Raw genomic sequence first — 22207 nt, 5'->3', positions numbered from 1 at the left:
CATGGCTTTGTGAGAAAGAGCTGTTATTTCACAGTAAAGGGGCATGGCTTTGTGAGAAAGGGGTGTTATCTCACAGTAAAGGGGCGTGGCCTCAATGCACCCTGTGCCCCAAAAATTAAGTCAAAATATTGGTGCAAGTTTTGCAGTAAAACCACTCCAAGTTATAGGTGGCGTAAACTTAGAGTAGACTTTTTGGTGCTCGCACAAAGTTTTGGCATGCAGACCGATCAGGCGCAGGATTTACGATACTCCAAATCTACAAAGGTCCATTCGCCCTATCAGTAAATTTGTCTAAAATTTAAGGGCTCATGCACACGACCGTATGGATTTTGCAGTCGCAAAACACGCATACGCAAAAAATATGGATGACGTCCGTGTGCATTCCGTATTTTGCGGAACGGAACAGCCGGCCCCTAATAGAACAGTACTATCCTTGTCCGTAATTCGGACAATGATGGGACATGTTCTATTATTTTGCGGAACGGACATACGGAAATGGATTGCACAGTAACTTCGTTTTTTTTTTTTGGAGACTCATTGAAATGGTTCCACATATGGTCCGCAAAAAAAATCGGAAAGGACACGGAAATAAAATACGTTTGTGTGCTTGAGGCCTAAGACTGTGATTTTAATTCTTAGACGTGTAAAGTTTGACACTTAGTAAATTTTGCCCCATTTTGTGCTGCCTTGTGCAGGGGGTGGGGCATGACTGTGTCATGCTCCTCCCCCTCTGTCCGTACATTAGAAATCAGACAGTGTATCTAGCTGGAGAGTTCCATTTGAAGGGGTTGTCCCAAGTTTTAAAGTATTTCCTATTCACCGGGTGAAGGATAAGTCTCTGATCATTGGAGGTCCAACTACTAGGACCCCCATTGATTGGGAAAACGGGGGCTCTCTATCTCGCCTGTATGAATGGAGCGGCGGTCAGGCATGCACAATACCTCTTCATTTAACTATTTGCACTATAATCTGCTATCTCCAACAGTCCCATAGGGATGGATGAAGCAGCAACGGGCATGCTCGACCACCGCTCCAGTCATATAGGTGGGGGGTCATACAGAGCCCTAAATCTCAGGATTGTTTGGGGAATTGCTAGCCAACTGAATTATAGACTGACTCCTTTTTTGGATAATTTTGGGGGAAAAGGGTTACCCTCTTTGTTATACAAGGCGTCAGCCATGCTCGAGGAGTGACGTATACCCGCAGCATGCCGTTGCGGCAGCTTTCCTTCATCCCGCGAGGCAGTAACAGCTGTCTGACACATTAAAGGGGAGCTTGTTCTGCGGGAGCTCGGCGCTCTCAGATCTGATTTTGTTTTCAACCTAATTCAATATTGACGACAAGTGATAGAATTGTTACATGAGCGCTGGAAGAGCCGAGGGGACGGGCGGAAAGAGCCCTTGTACTCCGGGGCGGACCTGGCACGCTGCGACAGGCTGGTAGACTGTTAACCCGATCCGAACTGCAGCCTCTCGAGAATTTTCCTGCTGTGTCCAGTGCCCTTGCAGGAGTTTCTTTGGCGGTTTTCCATGGGTTGAGATAACCGTGTCCACCGTGAAGCTATAAAAAGACAACATGGGGATTTTTATGCAAAATTATACAAATTTTTGGGGGTCAGCCAGTGATGCCATTTTTCAGCGGTTCTTAATGATATGAATAATTTTATTCCTAATTGTTCTGGTGGCACCCTCTCGACCCCCCCCCCCCATGCAGATGAACAGTATTTAGGACCCTTGAGGCAGGGAGGACATCGTCTCCCCTGCCATTTTCTTCTTTCCTTTGCTTCACATGGCCAGCCTCACTGGCTTCTCTGAGACATATTGACGACAGCATGAGATAAAGATCCCCATAAAATGTAAATCGTCCTCGTCAATCAAGTTGTCAACAAATATGGCCACCGTTACAGAGCTTGTCACCCATCCTTCCCAGACTCCTTTTGTCTTGCTTAGTGAGGTATGCACGTTCCCTTATGTCATAGGAAAAAACTTCTGATTTGGAACTGTCAAAATTATAATGACGGCCATATTGGTTGTCAACAGTCCCAGCAGGTTTGGACTGTCCTGTGCCGAAAATGGATAGGGCTGCTGAGAAGTGGGTGTTACCGAATTTTACCAACAGAAATGTTGGCGAGTATACTCATCACTCCAACTAGTACTCCGCTCTGTACTAATGAGGAGCCATATTGGTTGTCCCCTGGTTGGTGCCAACAGTCCCGGCAGGTTTTGGATAGTCCTTGGCCAGAAAAAGACATGGTTTGCATAAACCCTGCCCAGAAGGGGTTGTTACCCAATTTTACCATGAGAAATGTTGGTAACTATTTTTCCTCACGGTGCATTGCTCTAAAATAAGTCTCCTTAAATCACTGTCTCTCTTCAATTGGAAACAGTTTTCCTTGAGTCATGTCCAAGGCATCTCATCCTTCCAGCACCCTTCCCTGATGAGGGGCAGAGAACCCCAGAACGGGGGTCTACAGACGGGAAGTCTCTGGTTTGGCTGGTGTGAATTTAATTTCCCCTTTGTAACGCAGTGGTGACCGGTTTAGTGTACTCAGTAGGGCCCTTCTTACACAGTGCGTCTGCTCTTGCGTTTTGGGATCGTAATAAAGAGACTTGTCCATGGTAACGAGGAAAATGCGCTGGAATGTGCCGGCGCCTTTACATCGCGCCTTTGTCACAGTTCCGATCTCTTAACCGCCAAATGGATACATGTGACAAAAGCGTTCTGTAAACTGCTGCGCACACGGCACTAGCCTGCGCATATATAATGCACGCCGATGCACAGAGAGCTAATTAACAGCAGGCCTCCTCGCTGCTTACACGCTCCTTCTCCAGCTCGTTAATAAGATCAGCTTGTTTGGTTTTTGCTCCCCATGACTTGTCAGTGGGGAAGGGACATTCAGGGTTCCAGGTTTGGGATTAATCCACCCCTGCTAGGACATCATTAGTAAGGTCTGTAGGATTTACCCAAAGCCGTGTGGCGCTCTCTCTCTCCTGGCACTAATTATCATTTATTAACTTTATGTTGTCACTCAGCGGGCTCCCCCTTGGGAAATTAGCTAAGGAAGGAGTCTGTGGAGGGAAAAAATAATCAGAAAGGCGGAAAGATGGGGGAACGGGAGAGACGAGCGCGGGCAGAAGACCCGCATTAGGGTCACTTGGTAAATATATGCATTTTTACAGTAAGTTGGGAAGGGGGCATGAATACTTAGTTGATAGGAAAGGAGATGTATATTTGCATTGCATTAGTATTATTATCGACATAATGTACATGAGAAAGCATGCAGCATCGAACATGGAGGACTGCCGTCATTCACAGAATACCAGCTGCTGTAGTGCACGCCTGCGTTCTGCTGTTGGTGCCTCATAGAGAACTTGCTAAAAGCATATTGGGCAATTGCACCTCATGCAATTCTCCCATAGTAAGCTCCATTATACAGAACATTTCTGCCACTGTCCAGACCACGCAGGATGTAGACATTGATGCATTTGGCGATGTCGGGAAAATTCCGCCCCAAAAAATCCACAGCATCAAGACTTCCCCAATGTTCTCCTATGGGGCGGAAAGTTGTCTGTGTTCTGTTGCGGATTTATCTCTCCATGCAATTCAATGGGAAATTGATTCTGCAGTGGGAAAATCCACAACAAAACCAGCATCATAATTCACACACACAAAAAAAATCTGCAAAATGTGCAGCTTTAAAAAAAGACTTCTGTAGATTTTCTGGCGGAAAATTCTGCCACGTGTGAGGACATCCCTTGGATCTCAATGTTGACGGTGCATCTGATAGATATTCAGTAGTGCAGCCTCAGACTTTGGGTCTGTAAGTTCCAGCAATTCTAGCTACGCCTTGAAGTAAGATATATTAAATGGTTGGCACGCCCACTAAAGGGACTTTAATTCTTTTATCAGGCCTTCTTTAAAGGGAATCCGGTCACCGGGACATTCGGCCTTGTAGGGCTAGCTCAGCTGGATGTAATGATGTATTTCACTTAGCGATCCATTGCTTCATTCTGGAGAAAAGACCGTTAATCCATATGCAAATTAGCTTTTAAGTGCACCGAGGGCGGGCCCATGCCACTCCGTGCACCCTTTCTCCTCCTCCTGCTTTCTTTTCCAGCTACACACTTTTTCTTGATTGACGGGGACAGGTTTCTGCGTAGTCATCTCACCTAGCCCTAATCAAGAAGCAGGTGGGGGCTAGCAGAGGAAGCAAGGGTGGCTTGGGCACGCCCTTAGTGCACTTAACTGCTCATTTGCATATGGATTAAAAGTAGCAACAGATCACTAAGTATATGGCATTACATCCAGCTGCGCTAGCCGTACAAGGTATTGTGCCTGCTATATGTCTAGTGAACAGTTCCCTTTAAAGAAACCTCACATCATAAGGCACATGACCTGCACCTCACATGGGACCAGATTGCACTGGTCCAATTGGTCTGCTAGATTAAATTCAGCCTGGCAGCTCAGGGGCGTGTCCTTTCCGCTACAGCTCTCTCCCTGTAACTGCCACAGCTTCTAACAGAACATAGGGACGGTGGCAGTTAAAGATTCAAACTGAGCGCGTGCGACCAGCTTGGTGAGACGGACAAAAAAAAAAAGGAAAAGAAGAAGCAGCAGGTGGCGCTATACGGATGCGTTTTATTCAATAGCTCACTGGCTATAATACATTTTTAATTACATGCAATTACAAAAGTATTCAGATCCAGGTGGTGGTTTGAAAACTGTAGAATATGCCACGTGACACAACCCCTTTAAGTTATTACAATGTGTGCCTGGTGCAGGAGAGCCGTGCCACCTGTTATATCACAGTATTAATATCGAGCACATTTTGTATGCAAATAATGAATATATGGGAATACATTTTTCGCAGGCTGCTTGTTGACTTAGTGGGAAGCAGAATGCAGTCATTGGAGAGGTCTGTGTGCGGACTTGTACTGGGGATGTGGGGGGAATATAAACAAGACTGCAGGGCCTGAGGAGCGTCCAAACAGATCCTTGTATCTGCACGGGGGCCTGAGAGGAGGCGACGCTTCCTGCGACCATATTGTGGTATAATATACAGCATGTCACACCCTGCAACCCCTGAGGGGTCAGCTACAAACTGAATGTTTTTGCAATTCTGGGGTCGCTGAACACGCGTGAGTCGCCCTGCTACCCCTTTCATTTCTACGCTAGCACCACTGCACTGCAATCCTTGGGCGTGACATCGATCACCGTGTAGCCGAACCTTAAGAGAAGGGAATGCACATTTAGGCCTCATGCACACGACCGTTGTGTGTTTTGCGGTCCGCAAACCGCGGATGGCCTCCATGTGCGTTCCGCAATTTGCAGGACAGCACGGACAGCCATTGATATAACTGCCTATTCTTGTCCGCAAAACGCGGACAAGAATAGGACAGGTTATATTTTTTTTTTTGCGGGCCACGGAACGGAGCAACGGATGCGGACAGCACACGGAGTGCTGTCTGCATTTTTTGCGGCCCCCGTTGAAGTGAATGGGTCCGCATCCGAGCCGCCAAAACTACGGATGCGGACCAAAACAACGGCCGTGTGCATGAGGCCTTAGTCGACTTTCACACTGGCGTTTTGGCTTTCCGTTTGTGAGATCCGTTCAGGGCTCTCACAAGCGGTCCAAAACGGATCAGTTCGCATTCTAATGCATTCTGAATGGAAAAGTATCCGCTCAGAATGCATCAGTTTGCCTCCGTTCCGTCTCCATTCCGCTTTGAAAACGGACACCAAAACGCTGCTTGCAGCGTTTTGTTGTCCATCTGATGAAACTGAGCCACACAAAGTCAATGGAGGACGGATCCGTTTTCTATTGTGCCAGATTGTGTCGGTGAAAACGGATCCGTCCCCATTGACTTACATTGTGTGCCAGGACGCATCCGTTTTCACTGACACAATTTGGCACAATAGAAAACTGATCCGTCCTCCATTGACTTTCAATGGTGTTCATGACTGATCCGTCTTGGGTATGTTACAGTTAATACAAACGGATCCGTTCTGAACGGACGCAGACGGTTGTAATATCTGAACGGATCCGTCCAAAACGCGAGTGTGAAGTAGCCTTTACTAAGCTAGAATTTTAGCTTAATTTGCACACAAAAAAAACTGGCGCAGATGTTTTTATTATGCGTTTCAGACATTTTTTTTGTCTTGCTTAACAGAGGGGTGTGACTTTATGGGGAAGGGTGTGGCTTAAACTTGCGCTAAAATTTTGGCACAACCATAGGAGTGGTAAGGTTAGACAAAACATTAACTCAAATTTATTGTCCAGCCTGAGTCCCTGTGAAAATTTTGCTGCGTCTTTAGGGCTCATTCACACGACAATATGTATTTTGCGATCCGCAAAAAAAACAAAAACGGATGACATCAGTGTGACATCCGCATTGCATCGGTTTTATTTTGCGGATCCATTGTAACAATGCCTGTCCTTGTCCGCAAAACAGACGAGAATAGGACATGTTCTATTTTTTTGCGGAACGGATATGCGGATATACTGACACGGAATGCACACGGTCACTACCGTTTTTTTCAAGCCCCATTAAAGTGAATGGTTCCGTATACGTACCTGTAAAATAATGGAACAGAAACGGAAAAAAAAATATGTTCGTGTGCATGAGCCCTTAGGTTGCTGCCACATGTTTGAAGCCAAAACCAGGAGTAGATTGAAAAAAGTGGAGACGTTGTATCTATATTGTTCTCTTTTTATTATCCACACCTGATTTGGGCTTCAAAAAGTGTGGCGGACTGCCCGGTCTAACCTGTCCAAATATTAGACGGGATTAGTAAATCTGCAACATTGTATCCTTCTCCGTGTACACATTGTTGCAGGATTCTATGGCCATTGAGCGACGGCCATAAAAGGGGCGCGGCTGTGACGACCCCTCATGGATTCGCAATGTAACGACCACTACTGTAAAGATGATACGCGGCAGATTATTGGCGGTCTTTTTTCTGGGTGGGGTTACCTTTTCAGGAGGCCTTCCTGCCCTCCCGTCTTCAACTCCTTAGCCCCCTGCGTTCCCCAAACCTCCATGGCAAAGAATGAGTATAAATGTTTAGCTCGAGAATCCCTAACGAGGCGGTTTGATTTTAATGAGCTAATTGTCAGTGTAATTATTTATTGACGGCGAGGAAGCGCTCGCTGCTGTGGAGGTTTTTTTTTTTTTTGCTGGTGTGCAGCTGTATTTGTCATTTCCCAGAGAGTTTGTTGAGACAAAGCAGGAAAGTAGTAAACAGCAGCCGCAGTCTGGAAGCCGAGAGCGAGCGGGAAATCTGGAGACAGTCGGCTCGGAGCGGCGAGGTGTGCCGGCAAATGTGAAGCCCCGGACAGATCAGTTTTTATTTTTCTGGTACGCCCCCTTCACACGGGCGTCGCGGGTGAGGGTCGGATGCGATGCAGGTGCGTTCAGGGAAAATCGTGCGAGTAGGAACACAATTTTAGTCAGTTTTGACTGCGATTGCGTTCTGTTGTTCAGATTTTTCCGTGCTAATGCGTTTTGCACACGTGTGAGAAAAGACTGAATGTGGCACCCAGACCCGGATTTCTTCACTGAAGTTCGGGCTTGGGTTCGGTGTTCTGTAGATTTTATTATTTTCCACTATAACATGGTTATAAGGGAAAACCAAAAGCATTCTTTAATACAGAATGCTAAGTAGAATGTCAATTGAGGGTTAAAAAATAATAAAAAGATAACTCACCTCATCCTCTTGATCGCGCAGCCGGGATCCTCTTCTTTCTTCTTCTTTCAGGACCTGCAAAAGGACCTTTGACGTAATCGCGCTCACCACGTGGTGACGTCAGCGCAGGTCCTGCTGAATGAAGATAGAAGGACCTGCACTGACGTCACCGCGCTCACCACATGGCAGGATCTTCTATCTTCATTCAGCAGGACCTGCGCTGACGTCACCACGTGGTGAGCGCGATTACGTCATCAAAGGTCCTTTTGCAGGTCCTGAAAGAAGAAGAAAGAAGAGGATCCCGGCTGCGCGATCAAGAGGATGAGGTGAGTAATATTTTTTTATTTTTTAACCCCTCAAGGCACAGTTAACTTAGCATTCTGTATTAACAATGCTGTTATTTTCCCTTTTAACAATGTTATAAGGGAAAATAATAAAATCTACACATCACCTAACCCCAACTTGAGTGAAGAAGTCCCGGCAATCCGTCGCACGCGTGCAAAACGCATTGCACTCGCATGGAAAATACTAAACATCAGAACGCAATCGCAGACAAAACTGACTGCAATTGCGTGCCTACTCGCGCGGGTTTCCCACAATGCACCCTGAACGCATCTGGCCCTCACCTTAGGCCCCTTTCACACGAACGAGTTTTCCGCGCGGGTGCAATGCGTGACATGACATCAATGTGTCTGTGTACACGAGCGTTTTTTTTTTTTCACTCATCAGTTCTGCGTTGCGTGAAAAACGCAGCATGTTCTATTTTCTGCGTTTTTCACGCAGCCCTGGCCCCATACAAGTGAATGGGGCTTCAATGAAAAACGCTTTACATCCGGAAGCAAGTGTGGATGCAAAGCGTTTTTCACTGATGGTTGCTAAGAGATGTTGTTTGTAAACCTTCCGTTTTTTTATCACGCGCGTGAAAAACGCATCAAAACGCATTGCACTCACGCAGAAAAAACTGAACGCAATCACAGACAAAACTGACTAAACTTGCTTGCAAAATGGTGCAAGTTTCACTGAACGCATCCGGAGGTAATCCGTCACGCTCGTGTGAAAGAGGCCTTAAGGCTCAGTTCACACCTGAGCGTTTTACAGCGCGTTCCTACGCGCTGTAAAACGCTCAACAAGGAGAAATCAATGCTTCCCTATGGGAATGGTTCTCACCTGGGCGTTTTACAGCGCGTACGATCGCGCTGTAAAACGCCCGACGCTCACACAAGTACAGGAGCGTTTTTTTGGGCGCTTGTCGCGCGTTCCCGTACATAGACTTTCGGGAACGCGCGACACTGTGTGCACACTTGTCTCTGTATGCGCGCTTGTAAACGTCCGTACAATCGCGCATACAGAGCGCTCCTTTCAGAACGCTCAGGTGTGAACTGAGCCTTAGCGTTTGACTTGCTCTGTCCAACGGCTTCATCATCTGGGAGTGTGACAACCATTTTTCTGAGTCAGAAATGTGTTCATTACAGTTGTCACCTCCCCTCCCCCACTTCTCTCTGCAGAAATCAATCTATTGAAGTTGCTCTATTTGTTGGCGAATCCCATAGCGTTCTGCAGTCCAGTGTATATGGGTATGTACGTCCTCAAGGAAGATGTCCTCATTCCTCTGAAATATTAAAGGTTTCCACCAGTCTGCCCTCCTACTGATATTGGCCAACTTAAAGGGGTTATCCAGGTTGCGCCGCGATCACATGCGGCAGCCACTTGTGGGATCACGTACCATACGTCTGCCGCTAGAACCCGCAGCGCATGCATGAGTCTGAGTCTCTCGGCCATTTCTGAGTTACAAGGGTTAAAAATCTGTCTGTTTGCAGGCTGTCACAGTTTGTTTTCTTTGAATCCTATCATCTGACAGCTCATGTGTAGCTTTTATCTCTGATCTCCTGACCTCATAAACACTTATTTAAACCATAATCTTATCAGCTTGATAAAAAAATAAGCGATAACGAGTGATGGGATTCAAGGCAAACAGACAGATTTCTATATCAGAGATGGCTGAACATTCAAAAAAGAATTTTAGCCCAAAATGAGTAAAATGCTATGAAAAAAAAAATGGATTTGCGTTTGCTCAAACGCTGAATATAGAACATGCTGCGATTTTCACGTAACGCTCAAGTGATGCGTGAAAACAAATGCTCATGTACACAGCCCCATTGAAATGAACGGGTCCGGATTCCGTGCGGGCACAATACGTTCGCATCACGCATTGCACCCGCGCGGAATACTCGCCTAAGGCAAAAAACTAGAATATGTCACCTCTGAGTATAGGCGCCTGACCTCTGGGGCCCTTAATGATCCTGAAAATTAAGGGGGCTGCATCGCATGAGTGGAGTTATGCAGTGTTTCCCTTCTTAAAAGGGTGACGGGGCGCCGGTGTGTGTTGGAAGACCGTGCACGCCAAATCATTTCAGTGGCCCCTTCATACTCGGGATCCGTAGATGTCTCTGTGTTGAGGCCCCCTCCGATCATATTCTATCCCCTTAGCAGATGGGAATCCCCCCTTATTGTCAAAGAAGATAAGTTGCAATACTAGACACAACCCATGGACGGATTTTGAGCCATTTTTGGAGTACAGCAGCCATGTTTTTCTAATATTTTAAGGGGTTATACCATGAATAATTTAAAGTACATGACAATCTCACAGTTCGAACCAGACCTGTACCTCACATGAGTCCTGAGATCGCAGCTTAGGGGGCATGTCCTTTCTCATGGATGTGACCACCTTGCAGCAACTGGTGGCAGTTGAAGGATGGGACTGAGCATGTGCTTCCGTCTGTGAGCAGGACAGAGAAATTACAAAAAGAGGAAACAGCAGGTGGCGCTGTGCAGATACATTTTATTGAATAGCTCACTGGCTATACATTTTTTTAAATTAAATGCAATTAGAAAAGTATTCAGATCCAGGTGTTGGTTTGAAAACTTCAGAATATTTTTTTGTGGGATAACCCCTTTAAGCAAGCATTGTGAGGCTGTGCTGCAATACCACACACAGCGCAGGGACAGGTGTGATGATGTTTTTTGTAGTTGGCGGCCATGTTTTAATGAACCTCTTTAACTTGTTGGAGGTTGGGAGTGATCCCTCTTGTCTGGGCAGCTGTGATAGTGAATAATAGGTTGTCACAGTCCCGCCCACCTCCTGTTATAAAAATAAAATAAAAATTCCACTTGTTTATTTCAGAGGGTCCTTATCCAGAGCTTCGTGGCCCGTTGAGTGTTAATATTTTTTTCTCTTCTATTTGTCGTCTTCCTATTTGTATTTAGTGCATTGAACTTTGATGTTAACCCTTTGGCATTGCCCAATCGCTCTGCTCCCCCGCCGAATAGTCACATTCCCTAAATCCCTTTGAAGTGCCAATCAGGGGGCGCCGACGGGAGCCGTGGTTGTTGTGGCAACATCTATCATCCCTTGGTGGCAGTGATATAAAGTGATTTCACGGATCACCGCACCTCCCAGCTCCCTACTCCATTCCTGCCATCCCCTTTTAACGCCGACTGGATGAGCTTGTGTCGCTCGGAGGCTCTGCTGGAGCGGGAGCACTGTGGAATATTAACTCCTCTCTGAGCGGTACTGCCGGGTTTTTTGGCGGTGTGGAGAGGTGCGCCGGAGCGTGGTGACACATGCGGAACATGAAGTCCTGGATGATGAACTTTTGTGCCATGAGTAGTACCCATGAAACCAGTCGCGCAGTGTGGAGATGTCACTGGAGGCCCAAGGGCCCCAATGCAAATTCAGTCTGTATTGCATGTAATGGCTTGGGGCCCCAGTTACAGTGCACTTGCACCCCTATATTTAGTGCATACTTGGCCCTTGATTATGTCGTCTTGGTAGGGTTGTCCTGGGTGCAGCCTGATGATGTCATTGATACCCCATGGAGGTCATGTATGAAGCGTGACAACGTTTCCACTTCTGCCCGTGTCCCAGTATTACTACAGTCGCAGAGCACTTAATGGCAGGATGGATCCGTGGATGGCTGCCAGGCCTAGTGTAGTGTGCCGTCCTCTCCTCCCTGTCTGCAATGCTAGCACATCTTGCAAAGATAGTCGTCTGTCCCATTGCTGTGATACATCATGCTTCCCTTAAAGGGACACTCCAACTGCCCCCAGATGAGTTGGTAGTCACGTTGATGGTAAATGGAAAAAAAAAATATATATATAGATATTCTCTTATATTCATTTACGTCTGTGTTTTCAATGGCATATGGAGGGAACTAGAGCACTGTTCATGCTGCGCTCCCTGATTCATGAATGCACTTAAAGGGGCACTCCGAATCCCCCCAGATTAGTTGAGTCACGTTGCTTACTGATGCTAATCACCATATAATAAAATTTTCTTGGAAATTCATTTTATATCTGTGTTTCCCATGGCATGTGAGACGGGGTCTAGAGCACTGTTCATCCTACACATCCTGTTTCATGAATGTAAAGTACTGACACGGCTATGCAGTTACAGCTGGGAAGATGAAATTGATATCGTGTTCGGGGTCTGTGGGCACGGTAATGGCCCTATGAGTGGTTCCCACCCAGTGGCAGAGGAGGACGTCTCTGGTCTTGTATTTGCAGGAGATATAGACGTGCATATATTAATTATAGGGGGAGATGCTGGTTATTCTTGTGCCGCCACATCAGGGATTTACTGTACCGCAATGCATCGATCTGGAAGCTGAGTAAATGGCGTTACAGGGGACATTGCCATCCCTATTGGCAGGCAGCGCTGACATTTCTCCCTCTGGCCAGAGTGCTTCATTATCAGCACTTTTGCTGTGTGCAGAGCTCCGATCCACAGACGCGCATTATATCCCCGCCGCTGAAAGCAGAGTATTGCAGCACTAAATATTATCATTTGCTCTTTCACAAGCTGCGTAATTTGCTGTCCCTCTGGGTGAAGCCAAGTTTCCCCTCCGCTCCCTTCTTCCCGGTTGCACCTGCCAGATAGTCCTTTGTATCATGCACAAAAATAGTCTGGGAACAAGTGGGCCCCGTGCAACCTGGCACTCCGCTGCAGCAGCCATGATAAATATTAGCCAAGCCGGCAGGCAGAGCAGCTGGGCAGAGTTGGACTGGCTCATCCGGTGAAATAAAGGGGCAGCGAAGCCAGAATGGTTTAACCCTTTCTGAATTTTGTCTTCCATCCCCAGCTATAATAATGGGGTCTGTGTGACTCTGAACGGTTTACAGTTTCTTGATGGGTAATGATTAAATTACATTTGTGTATCAAGAACAGGTCCGCAATCGTACGTAGTTCCATGTGACCCTCATCACATTCCAAAATGAATACAGACGACCTAAACTAAATCAGACCTTGGACCAGACCCCTTAACCTAATACAAACCCCAGACCAGATAGCCTAAAACCAATACAGACCCCCGACCAGATAACCATAAGCTAATACAGACCACAATTCCTAAAATAATACACCACCAGACCAGGTCCTAAACAAGTACATACACCTGATAAGATCCACTAACCTATTATAGGCTCCAGACTAGATCCCCTAAATAAATGCAGGCTCTACACCAGACACCCTAAAGGAATGCAGGCCCTAAACCCACATGCAGACCCACTAAACTAATGCATACCCCAGTCCAAACACCGTATACAGTTACATACCCTAGACGAGACCCCCTAAATGTGTACAGGTCTCAGACTAGACTCCCTAATAAGACCCCAGACCAGACCTAAACTAAGACATACCCCAGACCACACACCCTATACAGTAAACTAATAGAGACTATAGATCAGGCCCCCTAAACTAATACAGACCGTAGATCAGAACCCTTAAATGTATACAGGTCTCAGACTAGACTCCCCCTAATATACACCCCAGACCAGACCTAAACTAATGCAGACCCCAGTCTAAACTAACACGGACCCATGATCAATCGCCCAAAACTAATATAGACACCAGACTTGACCTCCTAAACTAATAGAGACCCTAGACCAAACCCCTTAAACTAATACTGACTCCAAACCAGACCACCTAAACTAATACAGACCCTAGACCAGGGGTGCACAACATTTTATGGTTGGGGGCCACATTGGCAGGCTAAACCAATGACTAGGGCCGAAAATACATTTTAAAGGGGTATTAAAAACTGAAATACTGTATTTATGGCATATTGAACATACAGTATATACCATTAATGTATAGTTACAGGTCCAGGACTCCCATCTAATGAGAGAATGCATGAAAGATAGATGTGAGCAGCCACAAGACATAGACATACATGTCTGTTACCAGATGGTTGGGGGCCACACAAAATGGCTTCGAGGGCCGCATGTGGCCCTTGGGCCGCAGGTTGTGCACCCCTGCCCTAGACCAAACATCCTATATAGTTGCACACCCTAGACCAGGCCCTCTAAACTAATTCAGGTTCTAGACCAGACCCACTAAACTTTTACAGGTCCCAGAATAGACACCTTTAACTTATACAGACCCCAGACTAGACCCCTTAAACTAATACAGACCCCAGAAAGCCCTCCTTAACTAATACAGGCTCCCTACGCTAATACAGGCCCTTTAAACTACTACAGACCCCAGACCAGGCTCCCTAAATTAACCATTCTGTACAAATCCTCACATCTTAATGGTCCTGCAGCCCTTTACTTCCAGGTTCTGCCGCATATGATGTCAGGATGCTGTTCCTGAGGTCAGGACCTGGGAGTGAAGTGGTCTGCAGGAACATAGAGAGGTATTCAGTCCAGTTGATGGGGCATCTTTTCGGGCAGTCTGCGAGGGCACTCCCTTTTTTCCACCAGAAAGTTGGCTATGATGATGCTGGATCGTTGTTCCGAGCTCTGGGACAGCCGGGTGACAACCAGCGTGGGAGCTGTCATTTTCCGCGCATCACTTGGGCCGTGTGTTCTTTTTTCATATTCAGATTGGAGGCTTTTCAGTGTTAACCTTGACACCTGCCATCTGCCCTCTCCCCGCAGACACTCCCCGCGTCCAGAACGCCTCGCTGCCTCCTTTTATCACAGAAATATATTGTTTAAAAAAGAAAAAAAAATCCAGCTTGTGATTAGTGGGTCTTTGTTGTTCCCTAATTTCTCTTCACATTGAGGGAGCGGTGCTTTGAACTTCGGCGCAGGTGTTAAACCGACCGTAGATGCCCAAATTAACCCCTGATTTGACAACTAGAATTTTTTTGTGACGATTTTTTTTTTTTTTTTTGCTGTAATTGCAAATGCACACTGGGACAGAATTACCAATGCAGTCCTAAAATTAGACAGGATGAGACTAGATCTGACGGGCCAAGACTGCGCCAAATTTATCACAATGGTGGGCACTGCTTGATGAGCTTGATGCAAGTGATTAGATGCTTTTCTCTTGCTTAGGACCCATCTGTTGCAAAAAGTACAGAATTTGCCTGGATTGTACTAAATTTTCAGAGACAACCCTGCCGATTATGGCTTATCCTGACCCGAAGATGCGTGGGGCTTATGTAAACCCCACCCATAAGTGGGAGTCCTTGGACAGATTTGGAGTGTGTCGGGGGTGTAGCCTAAATGAAAGTGTGCCCATCTTGGGTGGACTTCTTCACAGCAATATTTTATATTAAGGCCCCATACACATGACCGTATCTGTTTTGCCGTCCGGAAATCGTGGATCCGCACAATACGAATGCGTTCCGTCTTGCATCCACATTTTTTGTGGTCACTCTTTTTGCGGAACACACGGATGACTTGTGTGTTTTCTCCGTCCGTATCTCCGATCTGCTAAAAGATAGACTGTTTCCACAAAATGCAGACCACTGACCCATTGAAGACAACAGTTCTGCAAATAAAATGCGGGCAGCACACATCTGTATTTTGAGGATCCACGATTTGCGGATATGGTTGCGTGCACGAAACTGTTGAGGATGGTGTAAAAAAAATACATAGAAATGGATAATTGTGGTGCAGGCCGTGTATGCCACTTTCACGGGGCAGTTTGTGGCAGGTTTCTGGGGCATTTTGCGTCAGTAAATCTGCTCCCATGCCATTATAAACCATTCAGTAGTTGGTGCCTCGAGAGCAGATACTGGGATCCACCAGGAGTCTGTATCTTCTACAGGTTATTATGGGAACTGATTGCACCAATTACTTTTTAATATGGCAGTAGTTATCATTTGTTCTATAGGGAAGATTTATTAAACCTAGTGTTGCCTGTAGCAACCAGTTTCATTGTCTAAAGGCCTTCTGAAAAGTTGGATTCTGACTGGTTGCTATGGGGCAGCGCTAAGACACTTCCCTTCTACTGTGGTATGGTTTTCATAGCAACCAATCAAGTCATGGGTTTCATTTTCCAATAGCTCTCTGAAAAATGACAGCTGCATTCTGATTGGTTGGTATATGGCAACGCATACTTTTCCCTTTGCCCTGTGGATGTGGTAGCGTTTCCCATAGCAACCAATCAGAGCTCGGCTTTCACTTCGTAAGCTGCAGTGGAAAAATGAAAGCTGCGCTGCGGTTGGTTGCTATGGACAAAATGGCCATTTAGCAGCTGAGGCCCATTGAATGAACTTTATTTATATAAAAAGCCAAAAGGACACCCTTCAGTGTTTACCTCTGGGCTGTAAATTAGTGGTCACTTAGGAAGCCATTAATTGAGCAGCTTCTGTAGTCGCAGTTTTCCCCTCATTACGGCCTTCTGCTAAGGAGAAATGGGCAGAAATAGGAAATGACTGTTTTATTACGTACCCTGGGTTTCCTATCTGTAAGCCAATTTCAGATCTCTGCGGGGAGCCATTGTGGTACTAAAATGGCTGATATAATTATTAGTTTACAGTCAGATCACTAACGGGGTTAATTCTGTTGGAAATTTTACATCATCGGCTCCATTTACTGAACGCCCCTGCTGCACGGTTTATTCTAAGTTTACTCTAGAAGCCATTTAAAGGGGTTGTACCAAATAACAAACTCAGCTCCGCTACATCTGTCGTTTTTCATGGACTAGTTTATGCTGTTGCATTTAAAATCGGCACGCTTCCCACTTCTCTGGTATTATGGCGGCTGGGACGTATTTGTCACATGACCCTAGAAAAGGGGAGGAGCTTATGAGGCGAGTAGCCCCTAGTCACTCATGACTGAACTGAGCGCTTACCTCTGTCCGAGTTTAAAGGGAGAGAAAAAACTGATTCCTAAAATACCTTCGCAAAAATCTGGTTAGTGGCTGGTACTCAGTAATACATCTCGCAGCTGAGGTTTTGTTTCAATGGAATCCAGTGTAGACAATCTTTTGCAAGCAAAACCTCATTCACATGCAGCTGAAAATTTCCAGGCTGATTTTGCGGCCTGTCGCTGATTTCGATCTGAAACATGTAGCATTGTGTGAACCCACTGCCAATCGATGTTCATCTACCCTTATGTTTGTACCAGTTTCCGTCTTAAAAAAATAAAATAAAATTACATTCACTGACGGCAAGCAGAGATCTTGAATACATTACGGAATTTAAAGCAAAGTCTGTTTCTAACGCCGTTTTCCTTTTTTTCCCCTCCCTTCAGCCCCTGCAGATCGATGACAATTTCTGCGGTCAGGATTTTAATCAGCCTCTCGGAGGGACGGTCACCATCGAAGGGATGCCGCTTTTCGTGGATAAGGAGGATGGTATGACGTCAGTGGCGGCCTACGACTACCGAGGACACACTGTGGTTTTCGCCGGTACTCGCAGCGGCAGGATGAAGAAGGTAAGCGTGCCGCAGTGCACTGGCTTTGAGGCGCCTTGTTTTAGGGGACGGCGCGCCGGCCGGCAGCTGTCTGACGATCACTCCCATCATTTGCTTGAGAAGCCGGATTTGCATGATTGTAGCAGTTCGGCCGCATGCAAAATCTGCCGCCTTTGTCATGTTTGAGGACTTTGTATAGGTATGACATTGGTTTCAGGTTCCCGTATATTGGCGTCGTCAAATTGTGCGCGCATATTTGTGAAAACTGATATTAGTGAGGCGCGAGGCACTTCAGACCTTACTTTTAAAGGAGGAGTGGCTGATAGCAGTCACACCTGTGGATGCAGAGGTTCTCTGCACTGGGGATATGTGGCATAGAGTAGTGATCATGGGGGCCCGGGTCGGTTAGATCGCCTGATGGCACTAAAGGTGTAGAGTCCGTGTTTCTCCCGTTCCAGCCATCCACATTATAGGGTTTGGTGTTCCCGCTGACAGTCCCTCCTCGCAGATACTTTTTAGATGAATCATAGAAAATAGGCTTTTTAGTATTCCCCTTTTTTTTATTTCTTAGTGAACAAAACAGTTGATTTTTAAGGTAAGTGGCACCGAGCGTCTCCGCTAATCAGATCTGGGATGTGCCGGAAAGCTGGAGCGGCTGTCACTTTTCATTCTTCCTGTGACAGGTGTGGGCTCACGAGAACAATGCATTTATCAGTCTGACTGATTGGGGTGGGGGGAGTAAATTTCAGATTATTTTTTTTTTCCACCTCTTTTGTTCTCATCGCCTAAATATTCTGTCACGTCCCCGCTTTAGTCGCTGCCAGTTGCACAGATCCTGGGATATGTATTTGCATGATGGGTTTTTACGCCAGTAATATGCAAGATCAAAGATTCGTTCCATTACCGCTGCGGCAGAGGCCATTGTGGTGAGTGGCGGTAAGGAGAGATGCCATTTAAAGGGGTTATGCCATGACTGACGTAAAAACAACTAAATGAAAATCTGACCTCATATAGTACATACATGACAATCTCTTTATAGCAAAGTTAGAACCAGCCCTGTACCTCTCCACATTCTCTGCTCCAACTGTTCTGCTAGATTATCTTCAGCCTGGCAGCTCGGGGGGGTCCTTTCTGCTGCAGCTCTCTCCTTGTACCTCTCCACATTTCTGCTGCAGCTCTCTCCCTGTACCTGCCACAGCTTTTAACAGCACATATGGCTTGTGGCAGTTGATTTAAACTGAGCGCGTGCGACCAGCCCAGTGAGACGGACAAAAGAAATAAGCAAAAGAACAAACAGCAGGTGGCGCTATACAGATACATTGTATTGAATAACTCAGTGGCTATACAAAATTTTTAATTACATGCAATTACAAAAGTATTCAGATTCAAGTGCTGGTTTGAAAAATGTAGAATATGTTCTGTGACCGGTCTGTTCCCGGTTATCAAATAGGGGTGTGGCTACTTTCCTTTGGAGATCTACTCACAGGAATTCCACAAAGCTGCCTTCCTCCATGATCACATTAGTGCGGGATATATCAGCAGCCCTCCTTTTTTACATTTTAGTTTATAGACTGATGACTTTAGGTTGAAAAAACTAAGATTTCAATGAAACGGTGCCCCTAGTGATCAAGTTGTGTACTGCCAAAAACATGCTTTATTGTAAACTACTGACTTCTTTTGATTTAAATGATAGTTTTGGGTTGACTTTTGGGTTTTCTTTATACAGTGTTGAAGTTTCCCACTACTGGATAGACAATAATTTGCAGCTCATCTTCTCTGTCTGTTCTCCTCAAAAGTCAAAGAGCATAACCCATCAATCTAAGCCATGCCCCAATTTTTTTTATTGCCCCAATGAATGTATAGTTAAAAATGAATCCGCTTTGAAGTAGGTCTTCATTAAAAATGTCCTACAGTTTTGCTTTTACATCCCCTATGCAGAACTGTGCGTATCCATGGTAACAGACAACAAACTCTGCATAACCTAGTCCTGCCTTCTTGCAGTCTTATGCATTTTTGCATTTGTCCTCATATATTTGGTTGGTCAGCCAGATATTGAGGACAGACTGAAGGAAACACGACTGCGGGATCAGACTACACAGGGTTTGTTTGTAGTCTGTTACCATGGAGACCCATAGACTTTATGTAAGTTGTAAACGACAGAACTTTTTTTTTTTTTTTTTTAATCACAACCTGCTTCTTTTTAAATTGTATACCTTAACGGGGTTAAGACAAAAAAAATGTCCCCCCATATGCCCGGGCCCCTCACACTGAATATACTTACCTGGCTCCCTGTACTGCTCATGCGGGTGACGCTAGGGAGGCTCGTCCTCGCCCCGTATGCCATTGTCTGCTCCACCCGACACCGGATGTTTTCATCCGCGCACGGGAAGAGGCAGCAGCGGCGGTGCGGGAACCAGGAGCGGCGTGGGGAGCCAGGTAAGTATACTTAGGCCTCATGCACACGACCGTTGTTTTATTCCGTGTCCGTTCAGTTTTTCGTGATTTTCTGCGGACCCATTGACTTTCAATGGGTCCGTTGAAAACTCGGCTAATGCACCGTTTGTCATCCGCGTCCGTGATCCATGGTTCCAGTCCGTCAAAAAAATATAACCTGTCCTATTTTTTTTCACGGAAAACGGTTCGCGGACCCATTCAAGTCAATGGGACCGTGAAAAAACGCGGAGGCACACAAGATTGTCATGCGCGTCCGCGTCCGTTTTTTTCCTATCATTTGCATGGCAAACTTGACTTAGACTTTTTTTTACTTTCCTTCATGTCTGGTGATCCTCCAAAAGTAAAGGAAGACAAACGGAAACAGATCACAGAACAACGGAACCCCATTTTGCGGAACGGAACACAACAACGGTCGTGTGCATGAGGCCTGTCATTTGTCTTAGTGTGAGGGGCCCGGGCATATGGGGAACATTTTTTTTTGTCGAAAAACCCCTTTAAGAGAATGAAAAGATTGTTTGTGAAGGTGGATATAATTATGTGTGGGTTGTTCCCGAGTTTTGACTCTAATTGTCGGTGCCGGATTAAAATGATCCGGCAAAAGCATAGAATGGCGGTATACCGTTGGTAGTTTTGCATATGTTTTCTGCTTTAATTTTGCCTTTGTGATCTCTGAGACGACAGTTCCTTCGAGGGTTTAGTGATTGGCATTACAACCCGGCCATATTGTCTGCAGCAGGTTGGCGTCTTGCACTCCGTATCTGAGCGGAACGTGTTAAGGCGTCTTGCGGTGGGACCACGAGTGGGATTGTGGCGTGCTCAGCACATGCTGTCGCCAGGAAGCCTCTGCATAGCAGGAAAGCAAAATCTCAATATAGATCTGGCATTTAACCCAGCTGAGAGCGGCACACGACTGCAGATGGAAATTATTGTCCTCTCCTGCTCTGTGCTACATCGGTGATCGTTTTCATTCCTGATTTTATTTTATTTTTTAACATTTAGTTTTTTTGTGTTTTAAACCTTTTTTACATGCAGCCATTTTTTTTGTCATTTCATGCATCAAGATATCAAGAAAGGAAGTGATTTTTTTTTTTTCAGACTTTTTTTCATTAAAAATTTTTCATATTTTTTTCCTAATTCGCCATTTTATTTGTTTGGCTGATCGTTAAACCAGAGATGACACGAGTTCAGCGACAATTTATATTTAGCGCGTAGATGTTTGTTGCTGATCGAAATAGTAGTATAAATTATATGCGTGTCTAATTTATGGGTATTATAGGAGACAGAATAAAGTGGGCGCTTGACGGGTTAGGGTGTGTGGGGGGGTGTTATTGGGTAGGATCGATACCTGATCTAAAGTGACAAGCGGTGACGGCTCTCAGATTTCAGCTATTGAGCTCTAAATAGCAGGTTTGTAATAGGTCTTTAGTGAATCCGAGCTGGGGGGGGGGGGGGATGTGACTGCAGATCAATGCCGAAAGTGAGGCAGAGACTGATACTTTCAATTATGAATCCGAGAAATATGATGATTGTTTTGGTATTGTCTTTCCCGGCTCTAGTACTGTATTATTTTTCATGATACTGCAATGGATTTCATGAGAGGCCTCCGGTTACTAAGCCTTGTGTGCCCGGCATTTATAGACACTGGCTTGTAGCCCATAATTACAGGGAAATTGTTTTCTGTGGGTTTTTTTTTTTTTGTCTTTTATTATTTCAGGATTATGTTGGGTGTGGATAAACTGGCGTCAATAGAATGAGAAGGGCAAACAATGTTGGACTACTTGTCCATAGGAAACTGTGTTCTTTATATTCTTAAACATAGGAGCAGTATTATAGTAGTTATATTCATGTACATAGAAGGCAGTATTATAGTAGTTATATTCTTGTACATAGGAGGCAGTATTATAGCAGTTATATTCTTGTACATAGGGGGCAGTATTATAGCAGTTATATTCTTGTACATAGGAGGCAGTATTATAGTAGTTATATTCTTGTACATAGGAGCAGTATTATAGTAGTTATATTCTTGTACATAGGAGGCAGTATTATAGTAGTTATATTCTTGTACATAGGAGCAGTATTATAGTAGTTATATTCTTGTACATAGGAGGCAGTATTATAGTAGTTATATTCTTGTACATAGGAGCAGTATTATAGTAGTTATATTCTTGTACATAGGAGCAGTATTATAGTAGTTATATTCTTGTACATAGGAGGCAGTATTATAGTAGTTATATTCTTGTACATAGGAGCAGTATAATAGTAGTTATATTCTTGTACATAGGAGCAGTATTACAGTAGTTATATTCTTGTATATAGGAGGCAGTATTATAGTAGTTATATTCTTGTACATAGGAGCAGTATTATAGTAGTTATATTCTTGTACATAGGAGCAGTATTATAGTAGTTATATTCTTGTACA

At 45.2% G+C, this 22207-nt stretch overlaps 1 protein-coding gene across 3 annotated transcripts in view; it reads left to right on the top strand.

Annotated features, from left to right (window-relative positions):
- The window catches only part of PLXNA1 (plexin A1), a 278496-nt gene that overhangs the window by 41049 nt on the left and 215240 nt on the right, over positions 1–22207 (top strand). For all 3 annotated transcript variants that reach the window (XM_040408573.1, XM_040408571.1, XM_040408572.1), the window contains exon 3: positions 17173–17355. In XM_040408573.1, coding sequence (XP_040264507.1) covers positions 17173–17355 — 183 coding nt within the window. The remainder of the gene's footprint in view (positions 1–17172; positions 17356–22207) is intronic.

Source organism: Bufo bufo, chromosome 9, assembly GCF_905171765.1.
Source record: "Bufo bufo chromosome 9, aBufBuf1.1, whole genome shotgun sequence".
Lineage (NCBI taxonomy): Eukaryota > Metazoa > Chordata > Amphibia > Anura > Bufonidae > Bufo > Bufo bufo.
This window is presented reverse-complemented; position numbering and strand designations above follow the sequence as displayed.